Source organism: Neurospora crassa, linkage group IV, assembly GCF_000182925.2.
Source record: "Neurospora crassa OR74A linkage group IV, whole genome shotgun sequence".
Taxonomy (NCBI): domain Eukaryota; kingdom Fungi; phylum Ascomycota; class Sordariomycetes; order Sordariales; family Sordariaceae; genus Neurospora; species Neurospora crassa.
The window spans coordinates 5856526-5873718 of NC_026504.1; the positions used below are offsets into that span (position 1 = coordinate 5856526).

The 17193-nt window shown below is 37.6% G+C and overlaps 3 protein-coding genes across 3 annotated transcripts; all 3 read left to right on the forward strand.

The window, feature by feature from the left end:
- Positions 1-10100: 10100 nt before the first annotated feature.
- NCU05177 (hypothetical protein) lies at positions 10101-10591 on the forward strand (the record flags this gene model as incomplete). The annotated part of the gene is made up of 2 exons (XM_956645.1): positions 10101-10359; positions 10500-10591. 2 exons carry the CDS (start codon positions 10101-10103, stop codon positions 10589-10591), a joined length of 351 nt encoding a protein of 116 aa, XP_961738.1.
- A 1007-nt stretch (positions 10592-11598) lies between these two features.
- NCU05176 (hypothetical protein) lies at positions 11599-12973 on the forward strand (the record flags this gene model as incomplete). The annotated part of the gene is made up of 4 exons (XM_956644.2): positions 11599-11633; positions 11744-11865; positions 11937-12283; positions 12346-12973. 4 exons carry the CDS (start codon positions 11599-11601, stop codon positions 12943-12945), a joined length of 1104 nt encoding a protein of 367 aa, XP_961737.1. The 3' UTR covers positions 12946-12973.
- A 311-nt stretch (positions 12974-13284) lies between these two features.
- On the forward strand, positions 13285-15339 carry NCU05175 (hypothetical protein; the record flags this gene model as incomplete). The annotated part of the gene is made up of 1 exon (XM_956643.1): positions 13285-15339. The coding sequence occupies one exon, from the start codon at positions 13285-13287 to the stop codon at positions 15337-15339; it is 2055 nt and encodes a 684-aa protein (XP_961736.1).
- Positions 15340-17193: the final 1854 nt, after the last annotated feature.

Sequence of the window (17193 nt, forward strand, 5' to 3'; positions counted from 1 at the left end):
CAATCTCTAGGAGGCTTTCTTACTCTCTTATTTATTTAATTAAATATATTCCCTATATATTTATTATAAACTATCCTTATAGAGGCTACAATAGTCGTTTCTTTACGGATATTATTTTTAGCGGTAATTTAGTACGTATGCATTTGGGAGGTTATTTAATATCTAACAACGAATTAGAAATAGGCGCTACGGAAGTAAGCAATACGAATATATTCGATTTCTCTTTCTCCAATTTGTCGGCGGTTAATTTATTTAGTTTGACTTAAATCCTAAGAGTAGTAAAAATATTAAACGGATCGGTAGTAGTAGTACCCTTTAATTTTAATAATACATTATAAATATCTTTATTTAGTATCTCGTTTAGTAATATAACTAAAATAAGCTTATTTTCTTTATTTAACGAATTGCCGGATACTAGCAATGTAGGGGGCGGGGGGGAATCGGTTATTTATTACTAGTATATTATAGGGTCAAATACTTTCTCTACAAGTGTAATTACAATAGGTTAATGCTATTTAAATATATTAATTTCAATTTAGCTAAATGCGGGGTATATATATATTTTATTAAAGTTAGTATTATATTTATTTCGATATTTTTCGTCTTAATACTAATCGGTTAATTTAAATACCTATTTAATATTGCCACAATTAGTATTAATTATATAACGCCGCTTAACTATATATATTTTAGCAACCCGACGGATTAGAATATAGAAGAATATCTTTAAATAAAAGTAGGGAAGTTTAGACCAATCAGCGAAATTATTATCCTAATTAAAGTAATCGGTAATATAGGAGAAGATATATTTGTAGAGCACCCTATCTAATTAAGCGTAAACCTATTTTTTAATATACTTAATATTTTTATTTTTAAAATAATTATTTTAATCTTTAATAGCAAAGTTAGCGTAATTTTTATTAAAACGGAAATCCTCTTTATAGTCCCTAGTCCAACCTATAACTAATTTATATATCCGCTTCTATAGTAGCTCTTATTTTATAATATTAGCGCTTTAATTATAGTAATTATATAACTTCTAGAACCGTTTAGATAATATAGAAATCTCGGGGAAGTTCTTACGCACAATATATACCGAGAGGTCACTTGAGTAAAAGACGAAGTGGGCCTTACGGTTGAGAATATTTAATTTATTCTTTATTTTAGTTATTTCATCGGCAATAGGGGGGTTCGGATCGGGTTACTATATAATATTAGTAAATCGAATATTATACGTAAAAGTCTACCGAAAGTTTGCGCGCTTAAACGAAAGGAATTCAATCGGATAAATTTTATTTAATTCCTTACTAAATATTAATTATTATATCAAATATAATTATTAAAATAGACTTCCACTTACTTAATTACAGCTTTCTCTCTCTTACCTTATAGAATTAATCCGTTTACTAATACTTTGTACAGTAACAGTAATATTAATATACACGGCTTAAATTATCGAAATCTAAATAAACCGTAGGTTATAGACAACTACCCCTCCGATACACCTATCGGCGGCTGTATTAGTATACCTATACTACCGGTAGCGGTATTAATAGCAGGGGAATTATAAACAGGTTAGCTCTATTCTTAAATATAAATATTTATATTAATATCTATTAATTAATTGTATATAATAATTTAGATAATATATATCTATAGTCGTAGACTCCCTAGGTACTACGCTTCGCCGGGATTTACGCTTAGTACTACCAGCGCCTCCTTTAGTACACGATAGCGGTAGAGGGCCTACATCTTTATTATAATCTACTATCCTATTATACTATATTGCGACAATAAGATATAGATTAGTATAGTTATACTATACTACAACAATAAATTCTATTGCGGTTATACTAATATAGTAAAGTTATAATACGGGAGGTAGAAGATTTAACAACGGAGTAAAGATTTTATTTCTATAGAGGGGTAATTTAGTACTTTTATACTTTAGTAAATAGCTATTTTAGTAAATATATTTTCGCTATTTACTTAGTACCTTACTAAGCCCGGGTATAGTAAATAATAATATAGGTTAAATAGATTATACTTTACGCGATTAACGAAGTAGATGGAGCGCATTAGTATCTATACGCGGCATTCCTAAATATTTAAAATTAAAATTCTCCGCCGGTCGTTAAATTGTAGAGTTTCTACCTTTAGGTAACCGGTATAGAATTATAATAGTTAATATTATACATTTCAACGTCGCTATAAGGAGTATAAAGAATACTAATTCGAAAGTTAAGGACTATTTTAGCGGTAGATTAATACGCTTTAATATATAAGTATAGTAGAATATTATTAACTAACCCTACAATATTATAGAAGATAATACCTAAGAGTATCTAATTATAAATAATAATATTCTAATAATTAATATTAAATTGTTACCGGGAGTAGAAGGAGTTGCAGATATCGAATAGCTAGTCGAGTCGATCGAATACAATATTATCGAATACAATATTATTGAATACAATATTGCCGATTAAAAAATCGAGGGTACTATCCTTAAGTAGTTAGGTAATATAAGCTCGAATGTACTACTGCTACTAGATAGTAATATATTTGGTTTGGAATCTAGGGAAGAAAGTTAGTTTTGTTCTATTTAGAGTTATATTTATTAGATTTAAATTAATTATTTATAATTCTTATTAACGCCGACGAGTTTAGAGACGCCGATATTAATAAAGTTATTATTTAAACTATCCAATTAAATATTCTACTCGAGGATATATTAAACGCTGGCGGATATAAGGATTATATTATTATTACGGTAGATCTATAACCCTTTAACAACAACAACAAAGAGGAGAGTAGGCTAATACTAATATATCCCCAAATAGAAGGCGATACATCGAAGCTCGTTCTTATACAATAGAATAAATTTATTAAAATAATAGATTTCGAGGTTATTTGCGCAATATATACCGATTTAATAGGCTTTAATTAAAATAATTAGGAAATATTCCGCGAAATATTATTTTTAATTAGAGATAATTTTAGTAATATTCTTAAAATAATATAATTATTACTAAAATAATTATCGACCTTTCAAAAGTATATACGAGACTGTATACCAATAATATATATGTGTGAAGCGGATATACTATTGGATATTCTAAAATTCCTAATATTACTAGTTAACTTTAAATTAAAAGAGCATTATAAGATTAAGATTTTACATTAACAATATAATTTGAAGAAAGCGGCGAATACTACAAATAAGGTTACTAAATTTATAGTACAATTAGAAGGGAAGGATAGCGAAGAGGTTCGTTAATTAGCGAAGGCTATTAATTATATACGAAAAAAGGTAGATAAATTAAAAAAGGACTATAATAAAAAGGAAAATTTCAATTTTAATAATTTATTAAGACTAATACTATTAGTAGTTACTACCCCGCTTATATTCTTTAACCTACCTATATTATTTAAAAATATTATTACTTTTAATATTAGTAAGAGAGTATATAGTAGCTTTAATTATTTCATTAATATACTACGAAAATTCTTCGAATTAGATATATAATTATCTTTAATTTGTACGATATCTAATCAATACATTTATATAATATTAGAGGACGGCGAAAAAGGTCCGGTAATTTTTCCTAATAATTAGATTTTTTACCAATATATAAAGGAGCGATGTCTATTGGAATGTAGGATTGTACTAAACGACTATATTTATATTAATATATATATCGGTCGAGTATATAGGGTTGGGCTGGACCGTCGTAAAAAACTATATACTACCAATATAGAGTAGTTATATTTGCGGGTCTAGGAGGTATATAAGTACGGAGCAGTTGGACTCTAAACCTTTAATACCTTTATTAAGTAAGAAATTCGAAAATTAATTCTAATTACTAAATTTATATATATTCCTAAATCGATAGTATTTGTATATATTAATATATATACCGATTATTATTACAGCGAAGACTATCGGGATCCTAGTTTTAAACCCGCCTAATTCCAATTAAATAGTAAACAATAATCTAAATAGTTTATCCTATTCCTAAAGTACAATTTAAAGAATCCTATTATTTAATACCTATAGGATAAGGAGATAGATTATTATATAGTTCGTTGTATAATATCGGGTTAAAATATTATCCTTATATGTTATACTAACCCTACTAGAACTAAATTAGAATTTAACTATTTTATTTAGAATATATTTGAATATATATAGGATTAAAATCGCAAGGGTTCTATACTTATAATATTATTCCCTTATATTAATTTTATTAATAGCTTCAATATTTTCTATAATTCGTATTACTTATTAATAGGGTTCTACTTTATACCAGCGGGTTTAACCATTAATAAACATATACGGCTAAAGAGTATTTTCCTACTTATACTTAGACTTTATAATTTAAAATTCAGGGATGTAATTAAAATACTTAAAACTATAATTAAATTCGACGAGGGTATAGTTATAGATATTCTAGGAAAAAGCAAAATTATATTGTATGTTTTTGCTATATGTTATACCGGAGATATACCATAATAAGCGGAAAATTATAATTTTAAAGGACCGTGGGGTATTAAATTCTATCGATACTACTTTATTTTAAACTAAGTTGGGCGGGTAAATAATAAAGACTCCGATATATAAATTAATTTTAATATTATTATTTACAGCCGTTTTTACTTTTAGGTAATAGAAATGCAATAATATATGGCAAGACTAAACCAGTCTAATGCTATAAAGTACAGTACTTAATAGGGATTTAATATTCTATTCCTAATATTAGTCGATTTATTACTAGTATTGGATATTATTATAAGCCGCCCCCCTAATATAGCTCATTTTGAATTTAATAGCATTGTACAACTAATTTACGAATTATTCTATAAAATAATACTAATTACCGCTAGGAAAAGGGAATATACCGTTTTATTACAATTATAGCCTTTCCCGCCTAGATAGTAATATTTATAATTAGTATATAATTATTTTTTTAGTTAGTAAATAGTAGATTATAGCCGGTAGTTGATTATTAGTCCTACTATATTATTATATTAGCTAAAAAAAGACTATATTAATAAAAAGTTCTATACTTATACGGAAGTAGAAACCAGAAGAAATCTAATAGAAATTATTATCGAAACCCTAGTAAAATTTATAAAAAGTATAGTATTACTAATAAGTACGAAAATATTAAGGTACGACCGTTGCAAATTATTAGATATAATATATAAAGCCCGCCTTATATTCAACCAGCTTTATATATTTACATTTATATTAATTTTAAATCTATCGGTAGCCCCGTTAGTAGCCCCGTTGGTAGCCAATTCATAAGGGTTATAGTCGGCGGCCGGTACCAGCGGTAGTACCCTAATAAATAATTAAATAAATAAAATAATAATAGACGTAGCCGGTAACAATAATATCGATAATTTAGCTAGTATTAAAATCCAAGGTAGTAAGCGTATAAAGTAGTACGATACGGACATTTTGCGGCTAAATATTCATCTTAATATATATTATAAAGTATTTGCAAAAGAGTATAGACTGCTTGTTAATTGTAATACACTAACCGACGAAGATATATATTAGTAAGTAAACCCCCCGCCTCTAAATATAATTCGAAAGAAAAATAGAAAGTGCGAATCTAGTTGTAATACTAAGTATAGAGATTGCTGGACCTACGTAACGGCAACCAATAGCCAAAACCGAAGCGATTGTAAAAATATTTGGATATGAAAACTGACTGTTAAACACATTAATAGTAAATTTAAATGCTGTATTTACGAGACGAATTATAGTAATATCAAGAAGATCCTATTAATGAAGGTCAATTTCTAGTAAACTATACAATTAATACTACTTAATATATTTATAAAGGATAACTTTAAAATAACTATACGGGTTAAAGAGTTGAATAGGCAGTGCTTTGTGCTGTTCGGCAGGGTATTATTGTATTTGGACTATAATTAGTTAGAAGAAGCCGATATCGAGTTCGAAGTAGAATAGTTTCGCAATAAGAATTACTTAGCACCTAGTATCGTTAACCGGATTAAGGGTATTACTAATTATTATATAGCTAACAAGGGTTAATAATTACTATAGCGTAGTACCTTCGATAAAATAATTGTACGGTGGTTTAGGCTCTTACGGCACGCCTATTATTACAATTATAGTGCCCCTATAAGTAAACCTTCGTTCTTTAAGAATAAGATTATTAAATAGGTTGAAAAGTTTGGGTTTACAGATAGGTACGTATTATAAAGCCCTACCTCCGACTAATACTAGTACTAGTATAGCGAGTGCTAAGTGTATTGCTGTGTTGCTAGATTTGGGTATTATGAGGCCTTTTAATGGGATCCGGTGATAGTATACGGCGTTGGTTTATATTTCCGACCCTTTTCGTACCCTTCCGCCCTTTTCGATGCCCGTTGCTACCTATAATATATAATGTTATTAATTAAACTATATACCTAATAGGACTGTTTATTTTTATATAAATGAGAATTTCTTCGAAGTTCTTATAGTAGTACGCTGTTGAGTTTAATATGTCCGAAAAGATAGGGGGTATACGACGTAAAATTATATACAAAATACTATGATTCCGGGCCTTCAATTCGCATATACCTTACAATACGCGCAATGTATATAGTAATATTTTGCTAATTTACAATATAGTTACTATTATTTATCTACGAGCTTATTCGAGTTTATTAATAGTGTATTAATTGTACGACAAATTACTAATAAACGAAAATAGTATTCCTTTATCCGATAATAAATATTTCGGCGTACCTAATATTGCTACCGGATAACGAGTAAGCGTTGTAGCAAACGATATATCATTGCTAATAGATATATTAATATTATTTTTTTTTCTAGTACCACTCGCCGGCGATTTATCTTTAAATGTAGCGATTATATCCAATACTTATTACGAAGCGATATTCTACAATAGTATTAAATTGGTTATATGGACTATATTTTCTAATAGTAATATTATACTACTATATAGATATTTATTGTTATTACCCCTATTCGACGGACTAATACCCGAAATCCTATTCTAGATTTAGAGATTATAGAGGAATTAATAGACGAGCCTATTATTATTGGGGTGACGGCTATATAGCCTATTAATCTTTATATAATTTATATAAACGGCATGGGAATTATTTAGGTTAATTGGGATATTTATACCCTTTAAATAAGGGTTGTATAATAATATCCCGCTAGAACCTAGTAATAACCTCGCCCGATAATTGAAATTTAAATATCTTTAGTAGTCTTTTAGTATCGTGTATGTTGCCGGTAATAAATATGCAGGAGAGTGATATTAAGTATGTTGGTTTCGTCTATAAGTTTTGCTATTGCGTGGATGTATTGTATTGACTTTTATGCGTGTACTTGGTGTATAGTGGTCGATAATTACAATATTAATAATAATTATAAATATAGAGTTACACTTAAAATACTATACTTATTTACTATTTTACTGAATATAATATCGGCGAGTTGCAGACTTGTAGGAGGTAGTTTATTATATACCCCGCTATATACAATCGCTAATGTGTATGTATTGTAGTATTGAATTACCGACGGTAATACAATTGGAATTTAATAAAACGGCGATACGAGCCTTAGGTTATTCAAATATTATAGTATGAATATCTTATTTAGCCTACTACTAATACGACCGATAGGCACTCTACCTACTAGTACTGTACAATGTTAATAATTTGGCTAACTTTATAATATAATACGCACGGGTATTGAAATGAGGAGGTGGTTATAAGTCCGGATGAAAGCAATTTATAACATCTACTAACAATATATAACGACAGAACGTAAGAACTTTAATCCTATTTTACTATATACGCGGATTAGAACTCCCGGCTAGTACAGCCTGTCTGTAATTATAATACGGTATTAATATATAAAAAATATCCGAAATAATCCAAAACAATTTGTATCGGTAGTTTATATTTATATATAACGCTTAATCCTATATATATATAGTATTTTACTAACCTAAATCTACTAATAATAATAGGTAATAGAATATATATTACTATTATTCGAAATAAAAGAAACGCAATACTATTAAGATCTTATAGCGAATTGAATTAAGATTTTCTTTTTATTATCTACTCCATTCTACCTTATTACACTTCTTTCTTTTTAGTATATTTAAATGTATCACTATATTTCATTTCTTTCTATCTCTTAATAGTTCTACAATAGTATTATGCTATATAATACGTAATAATTAATATAAAGCAACTTTTGCGTATTATTAATATGTAGGTAGTGATGGCTTTAATCGTATGTTAATAATACGATTATACAACTATAGGTATATTTAATTCGGTTTACGGTATGTAATTACAGTGTACAACCGTACATCGGTGAATATTTAATTGGATATACGGTGTACGATTGCGTAGCCGCGTTAGTTCGTATATAGTATTACAATTGTAACTATATTGCTAATTTAAAGCGCTACGGCAATTTAGAAGCGTAGTTTAGAAGCGTAACCGTTAGTATAATCTATGCCGCAGTTGCGTTGGATTAATATATAGTTTAGAAGTATAACCGTTAGTATAGTCCGTACGTGGGATTGGGGTTGTAGATTGGGGTTGGAGTCGGGGTTAGGGTTCGGGATTTAGATAGAATATAAAATACTAAATAAAATACTAGTACTTATAATTATAAGTATAACAACCCGCCTCCTATCCGTATATATAGTCTATATACCCGCGTTATTGCCCGCCCTAATTAAATTAGCGGTTCTAGGGTACCTTTTAACGTATTTTCTAGGGCCTAGCTCCTAGGAACTAGAACCTAAAGATTTAACTAATTAGAACCTCTCATTCAACGACTAGGCTAGGTTTAACACCTAGGCTAGGTAACTCGCCTAAGCTAGGCCTACTATCTTGCTTAGATTCCAGACCTAGCGTAGGACCCCCCCCTCTAGGCTAGACACGCTCCCTATACTCCCGCTGAGGTACATAGAGCACAAACTCCGGTATCAGCTAGCATATGTAGGGCGCAACCTTTACGCTCACCTACACAGTACACAATCGAATGTTTCCGCGCCCATTCGCGATACCACAATTACAAGACACTAACGCAAGCCGCGACCTCTCCAACGCCGACAATCATCACAACCTCTGCCACCTCCACTCCATTCAGGAGCGCGCTGGAAATCCCGAGCGATTTAACCCCTCTGAACGAGCCGATGCCCTCCAACAAAGTGAGTTTACATCTGCCCCCCACAGTCCACTGGCAAGGAAAACAAGGCGCACAGAGTACTAACGATTGCGACAATGGTCCTCCAGGCATGCGCCCCAACTGGCAAGTCTTGCGATTGCACCCACGACAAACACCACGATCGAACATGAGCAACATTCAAGCCATCTAACAACGACCTTGCACAGTTCCCGAATCGAGTAGACTCCCACGATTGGTTGGTTATCCAGAAGCCGTCGGGGTTCTGGGTGGCTCTGGCACTGCAGGAAGCAGATCCTCCTGTACCCAACGGATGGTGTAAAGTGTATCGATTGCCAGGCGACATCATTAATGGGTCAGACTCGTCCAGTGCTTATGCAACTCATCGGTTGGGGGAAAAGAGTCTGCGCATGCTTTCAACGCGCCAGCTGTCCGGAGAGTCGGCCCCTGGAATATGACTTGTGGGATGCGAGGGACGAGATTTCATGCAGGTACCATCGGGTTTTGGGTTCAGACATGACTTGGGCCGTGTTCGTTCTGGCAGTGGTGCGATAAGGGAATCTAACATTACTTAGCCCAAAGCTTTTCAGCTACCAAAAAACTGTTTGCCGGAACGAACACGACCTTGGTAGATATGCCGTAGGGGGGACGCCTTGCTACACCGGGAGATTGTCAACTTGATTCCACCTTTCCCAAGCTAGAGGATCTGGTAGAAACAATGAAATCACAGTCTTACACTAGGGTACAGACATGCCCAAGTCTACGGTATTTGACCCAGATGCGCTCCCACGTCCTTGTACGCAGGTGGGTCCCAAACCTCCCTGCACTGGCATTGTCCCCCACACTTCTTTTCCCGTCCTCTCATATTGCCCCGTCACGTCAACATTGCAATATGTCAGCTGAGCCGCCTACTTTGCAAGCGCGTATCTGCGAACTTGAGAACAAATTCAAAACAGTTGAGCAGTTGAAGACGCAGATTGCGAACAGGATCCAGGAGCTGTCTGCCTCGGAAGAGCGCGTCGCCAAACTCGAGAAGAGGCTCCAAGATGTGCAGACTGCCACCGTCAAGGTTGACGGGAGGCCAGGGAGTAGTAGGAAATGTCGTCGTGTATTGGTCACGGACTGGAAACAAGGATTTGGGAATAGCCCCTGTAGGTCAAAAGGGTTTAGTGGACATACAGACAATGCATCTCTGCTACCCTACTATCTTGGTCACCTACAAGTTCAGTGCGTCACAGATAGCGTGCCATCTAAGTCGAGATTCCTGTTTCCTGATTCGTCGTTTATCTAGTGAGTCTAACGACAAGGATGTCCTACTATGGCACCAACCGAATCATCCAGCAAGCCTTGACAGATCGCCGGCGTAGCAGGAACACCGAATAGACCAGACTGACTCCGAGGCGGATGTCCATACAGATCTCCCAAACCCTACAGCACCCAAAAAACAATGCCCCCTGACGCTTCCCAACATTTACCTCCCACTCAGCTGCTCACGCCGCCTCCTGTCTTCCGAGTCATGACCATGTTCCAAGGTGGCGGGCAAGGGGCAAGGGTAACGAAGACTGGATCGAAAGGAACTGAGGATTTGATGTCTTGATTCCTCTCTGTGGGGGTAGGGGAATTGTTCTGGCGTACCAGTTTGGGTTTGGTATTGTGACTGCAAGTCGTTGCTTTGTAGCAGGGGGCGTAAACGTGCAATTTGTATGTCATTTAGTAGGCACAAGTGTTTGTGCTCGCTATAACCGCTGCAATCTACACGATTGTAATAAGTGTTGATAGTATAGGGCGCAAACGTAGATTTTGTATGTCATTTAGTGGGCACAAGTGTTTTTGCTCGCTATGACCGCTGCAATCTACACGATTGTAATAAGTGTTGATGGTATGGGGCGCAAACGTGGATTTTGTATGTCATTTAGTGGGCACAAGTGTTTGTGCTCGCTATAACCACTGCAATTTACGCGATTGTAATAAGTGTTGATGGTATGGGGCGCAAACGTGGATTTTGTATGTTATTCAGTAAGCACAAACGTTTGTGCTCGTTAAGACTGGTGTGTTCGATTCTTGGATTCTATTGGCCAAGTTCAAATAACGTTTTGCGCTCGGCCTCTCGTACCTGACATGATACATTATGCTCCTCGCTGTACGTGGCTTGCAGTGGCACTTAAGTAACGGCCTGCTGACGACCGGTCACTCACCTCAAGGGCCATGGAATTACCTACCTACCGATTTATGCAAATGGTGGTTAGAAACTTGGATCAAGTCAGCGCATCCGACAAGGACCATTTCATTAACAATAGCCCTGACCCAGAACAGGCATTTTGTCGACTTGCACGAGTCAGCTTCTGAGTGCGACGTCTACACAGCTGCCGTGCTTGGTCACACAGTCCAAAATGGAACCCGCCCTGGACGAACACCCGCCTTGGCAGTGAGTAGCGTAGCCTTGTGTTTCCACCTGTTTGGCACCCATGCAGGTACCTTCGTACCTACAATTGCCGATTGGGGAAATGCCTGCACCGACATTGACTCCCGCCGCAGCTTTTTCCTTCAACAATCCATCACCCAACAACAACAACAACAACAACAACAACAACAACAACAACAACAACAACAACAACGGGAATTTTGCAACCACGGCGCTCAACCCAAGAATTCGCCATGTCACAGCTAACCCATGCGGATAAGCTCCGACGCGAGTTTCTTTGGCCAATCACTACCTCTGCGCGTCAAGATGCGTACATGACCAACACGTTGGATGTCATGACCATCCTCATCCGCGTTGCGAGCAGTCATCTTGACAATGCGCCGCCATGCCACAGCAGCAACCCGCTCCTTGCGTATGCGCTGTCCACGGGCGCTGATGAACCCCTCCGCATGTCTGCCTACAAGGAACTGGTGACGGCCGTAGGGGACAAGCTTGGGTTTGGCCCCAACACCAGCCTGGCCGAGCTGATGGAGAACCCAGTCATGGTCAGCACCTTCTGGGATCGCCCAGGGTTCCGCCGCTTCGGGCCCCAAGCCTACGAGGGTCAACTTGTTGGAGGGCAAATGCAATGGAAAGCACGCAACAGGCCGGTGGTAAGTCAAGCATGACAGGTCCTGAACTGTGACAGTCAAACTAACAAGCCTATTTCATTCAGCGTTACACCAGCTTGGTCGAGTGGGACGGGAGCGACAGTCTCGGAGAGCACATCAGTCGCGACTACATGATTCGTGGCACTGACCCCGAACATCCTCGCGTGCTGCAAGGCCCACACGACGCCGCCATCATCCGAGTCAAGTATACTCCTAAGCTGCCGGGAATCAAAGGCTTCGACGATGTTCGTACCTTTTGCGTCAAGGGCACCGATCTGGTCCAGCAGCCTGACGGGAGCCTCGAGCCAGTGGAGACGGTTACAAAGTATAACCTTGTCGCTGCCGCCGTCTACTGCAACGACCATGACAGCAAATCCTTTAGCAAGATCAGGCTGTTCGATACATGGGGTCGTGCTGACGAGCGCCCTCTTTATGGGATGTGCTATACCATGGGCAAGTGCAACTATTACTCCAACGACTGGCGTATTGGTGAGAAGGGCGATCCGCATGGTTACATGCTTCTCTACGTTCGGAGCAACGTTGAGCTCTTGCCAGTCACTGAGGTACCTGGGGACGAGTTCAATTGCGCCGCCATGTTTTCGACCATCTTCGCACATGGCTTCGTGCCCCTGCACTTCGATGAAGAGGAGACACGCCGTCCTTAGGTAGTCTAGTAACTATTACACAAACGATTTCATTGAATGCTCCACTGGACATATACATGTAGACAAAAAGTGTGATTATCAAGACCAAACGCCCGGCCGCGTGGACAAAAGGTAATTTCAAGAGAAGATTTTGGTGATCCTTACAGTGAATGGATGTATTGTTACCACCTTGACGTATTGGAAGTTTTGCCGCAACACACAGCCCAGCCGTGTCCACAAACCTTGCCGCCATCGCTCCATCACCCGTCTTTCACCCACAAAGTTGATTTAACCGACAACATCGACTCAACCCACACAGTCTCAAATTCGGAAAGTTGATCCCACGCAACACCAGAAACCATGTCTACACGCGCCGGACGAAGCGGACGAGGCGGAAGAGGCGGACGCGGCCGTGGACGCGGTGGCAGCGCTACCTCATCCGACGCCCAAGCTGCTCCAGCTCCTGCACCGGGCGCGCCCGACACGCCAGCTATGGAGAATGCCCTTGAGCTGCTCTTCGGCAACCTACCACAGGACTTACAGCCACGGCTGAAGGTCTGGGCACAGGGTGTCGAAGAAGCCCACAGAGAGACCACAACAAGGCTCCGCGAGGTGGCACCAAACCCCACCGAACAACAATACAACGCGTTGATTGAGCTGGTCGACGACCCTCTGTGGACGGCACAAGACACTGCCCGGCTCAACGAGGATTGCGCGCAGTTGGAACAAGTCATCAACACGCGCGGAACAAACACCCACATGCAGTCGCTGTGGAAGTTGACGCCAAAGTTCATGGGCTGTGTGCCTATTTCCATCATCTGCCCAGAGAGGCTGTTGGAATACGGCAGCGAACATGAACCCATTCCGGTGGGAAATCACTTTGTCGTTCATCCGAACTGGCCTCCACGATTCTGTGACCATTTGAGATTCTTGGTTGTCCATCCGGTCTTCAACAGGTCGCCTAGCCTCCTTGCGCTGGCCATCCAGTACGCCGTCAAGTGTCGTACCAACGACCGGCGTCGGTGGCCCGTACAAGATCCCACAGGCGATCGTTACATCAGCCTATTGGCGACCGCATTTAGGAACGGTCACAGGCAGACCAAGATCGAGGACATCCATCGAGATGTCCGTCAACAGATGGAGGTCCTCCCTCCTCTTTGCCGCCTCCTACGGGAAATTGAGCGTGTCTCCATTCCTGGGCAGCTGCCAGAACCTGTCGAAGACGACGGCGAGCCCTTCGCGGCTTACATCGTCACGACTTCAGACCTGCTTAACATCAAGAAAGCCGTTGATCGGGTAGCCACGTGCGGTATGCCAGATTACCTGCCCGCCGATTTGAGGTTCATGTGGACCACGTCGGCAAACCATGGGCATCCCTATCCGCCAGCCAACCGGATCAAGGAAGTCTTGTTGAAGGCGTATAAGAGGCAAGTTCAGGAGGCTGAACTGAGGCGAAGACGCTCTGCGCAAGCCGCCCAGGTGCCACCGGCACAGGCGCCACCGGCTGAAGATACAGCAAGGCAGTTAGAGCAAGCGACTGCCACCATTGCCGGGCTCCAAGAGGAGTTGAGGCAAGCACGTCTGGTTGACCCGCAGCTCATGGGGTCAGATAACATGGCCTCACTGGAGGAACGGGCTACCGCGGCCGAGCAACGGGTTGCTCAACTCGAGCAATCGAACGCAGCCTTGGTCCAGGCAAGCGGCCAGGTCGATGCCCGAGTTGTTGAACTCGAGACACAGTTGGCCGGAAAGGCGGAAAAGTGTGCTGATGCAGAGGCACGCGCTTCGGCTGCCGAACAGAAGCTCCTTGAGCAATCGGCCTTGGTCCAGGGGCAGGCAAGTGACCAACAGGTCAATGCCCGAGTCGCTGAACTGGAGAAACTGTTGGCCGAAAAGGCACAAGTCGAGCAGAAGTGTGCTGATGCAGAGGCACGCGCTTCGGCTGCCGAACAGAAGCTCGACCAACAGGTCAATGCCCGAGTCGCTGAACTCGAGAAACTGTTGGCCGAAAAGACAGAAGAGCTTCTGCAATCTCAAGAGTCAGTGAAGACGATCCAGGCCAGTCACCAAGAGATGGATGACCAAGTCACTGAACTCAAGAGACAGTTGGCCGAAAAGGCACAAGTCGAGCAGAAGTGTACTGATCTCGCCGAGGACCTCCAGGCTCACTTCACGGCTCAACAGTACGGGGATGTTGACATGGAACTGGACAATGACAGCCATGGCATGGATGGAGATGATATGGATCTAGGGCCCTTCGAAGACGAAGCCGACGATTCCCTTTTTCTGTCACCTGTAGAGGGTTTGTACAAGAAGGCACCGGGGCAAAGCTCCATGTCCCAAATGCAAGAAATGCCCGACTACAACATAGTGGCTCGGTCGTTGCCTTGGGTGAAGCGGGACTATGTAGATTGAATAGAGTGAACCTCGGTACTGTTAAAAAGATGATTGTGAAATTGATTTTCTTATTGCTTTGAACTATTAATTTTAAAATTGGAAGGATGGGCGGGAACCGCCCATCCTTAAATATTAGTTTATACGTAGTTGATTCGGATAATTCCCCCGAAGTATCTAATTCTTAGAATGGGGATTAGATGCCGGGATAAAAACCCCGGGGATTAGATACCGGGCTGAATCCCCGAAGTATCTGATCCCTCCGGAGGGATCAGATACTTCAATACTCCCCCTCGAAATAAATATAGGGAAAAACGGGGAAAAATGAAGTTACTTTTGCCCAAAACGCAGGGTAGACAAGAAGGTTATAAATATAGGCTAATAAAAAACCTAGTAGGTAAAAAAGGTCTCTATATTATTTGGAATTTTAGTAGAAGTATAGGGTAAATAAGAAAATATAAAGTAAATAGAAGAAGTCCCGGGTAATTATAAAGAAATATTAAATAGTTACAAAGTAGTATTAAATAAATATAATCTTTAAAATTGAGTAAAATTCTTAGAAAGGTACGATTCGGCGGTATAATTGTATAATTGTAAATCGATTTTTAAAATTTCCTATACTAATAAATTTTATAGGAATTGAAAAGTCCTAATTTAGTACATTGGACTATATATTTTTTAAATTACCGATTAGTAGGTATATAAAAAGGAGTTTAAAGGTAATAATGGAAGGTATAGTCGCTTTATTAGTAGTAGGTACAATTATTAATAGTAAGTACGGTCGCTAGTAATAAGTACAGTCGTTAATAGTAAATACAATCGCTAGTATTACCTTTAATAAATATATTCCTCCTTTATAGGAAGGCTATTCTGGGCTATAATTTAAGTACTTTCTTATAGTAATTTACAAAGGAAGCCTTATTTTAATTGAAAGTATTATTATTATATAGTTCCTTATAATTTACCGGAATATTAATAAAATTGTACAACCCCCTTAGGAATTTAGCGGAAATATTAAATAGTATTTAAAAAGATTTTATTAGTATTAAAGAGTACCCTATAAGTATTAATAGGTATTAATTAATTTTATTTAATAAGTATATATATTAGAAATTAAATTAATTAGGTATTAGGGGTTTATAATATAAATAATTTAGTAAGTATAGGTACTATTATTTAGGTTAGTAAATTGCTAGGGAAATATATTAAATAAGTTTTAGCGATTATATATATTAATAATTAAGTAGATTAATTATTAGGGGAATATAATAAATAAGTATTAGTAATTATATATATTAATAATTAAGTAGGTTAACTACTAGGGGAATATAATAAATAGGTTTTAATAATTATATATATTAATAGTTAGGTAGGTTAATTACTAGGGGAATATAATAAATAGGTTTTAACGATTATATATATTAATAATTAGGTAGGTTAACCGTTAGGGGAATATAATAAGTAAGTTTTAATAATTATATATATTAATAATTAGGTAGGTTAACCGTTAGGGGAATATAATAAGTAGGTATTAGTAGGTATTAAAATTAATAGAGCTTTATAAAGAGGATTCTTCTATATAAATTCCCTATAGTTTAAGCTAATTAATTAATTATTTTTAAGGGTTTTATAGGTTATAATTAGCGCTTTCCAATTATATTAAGTAGGGCTCTTCTACTCCCTTCCAACTTTAATAATTTTATTTCTAAAGGGTTTTATTTCTAAAGGGTTTTACTTTTAAGGGTTTTTAGCCTATTAGCCTAATTATAGTATATTATAGCTAGCGCCTTCTAATTGTATTAAGTAGGGCTCTTCTACTCCCTTCTAACTATTATATCCGTATATTTATTCTATAGGTTTATAATACTATATAAG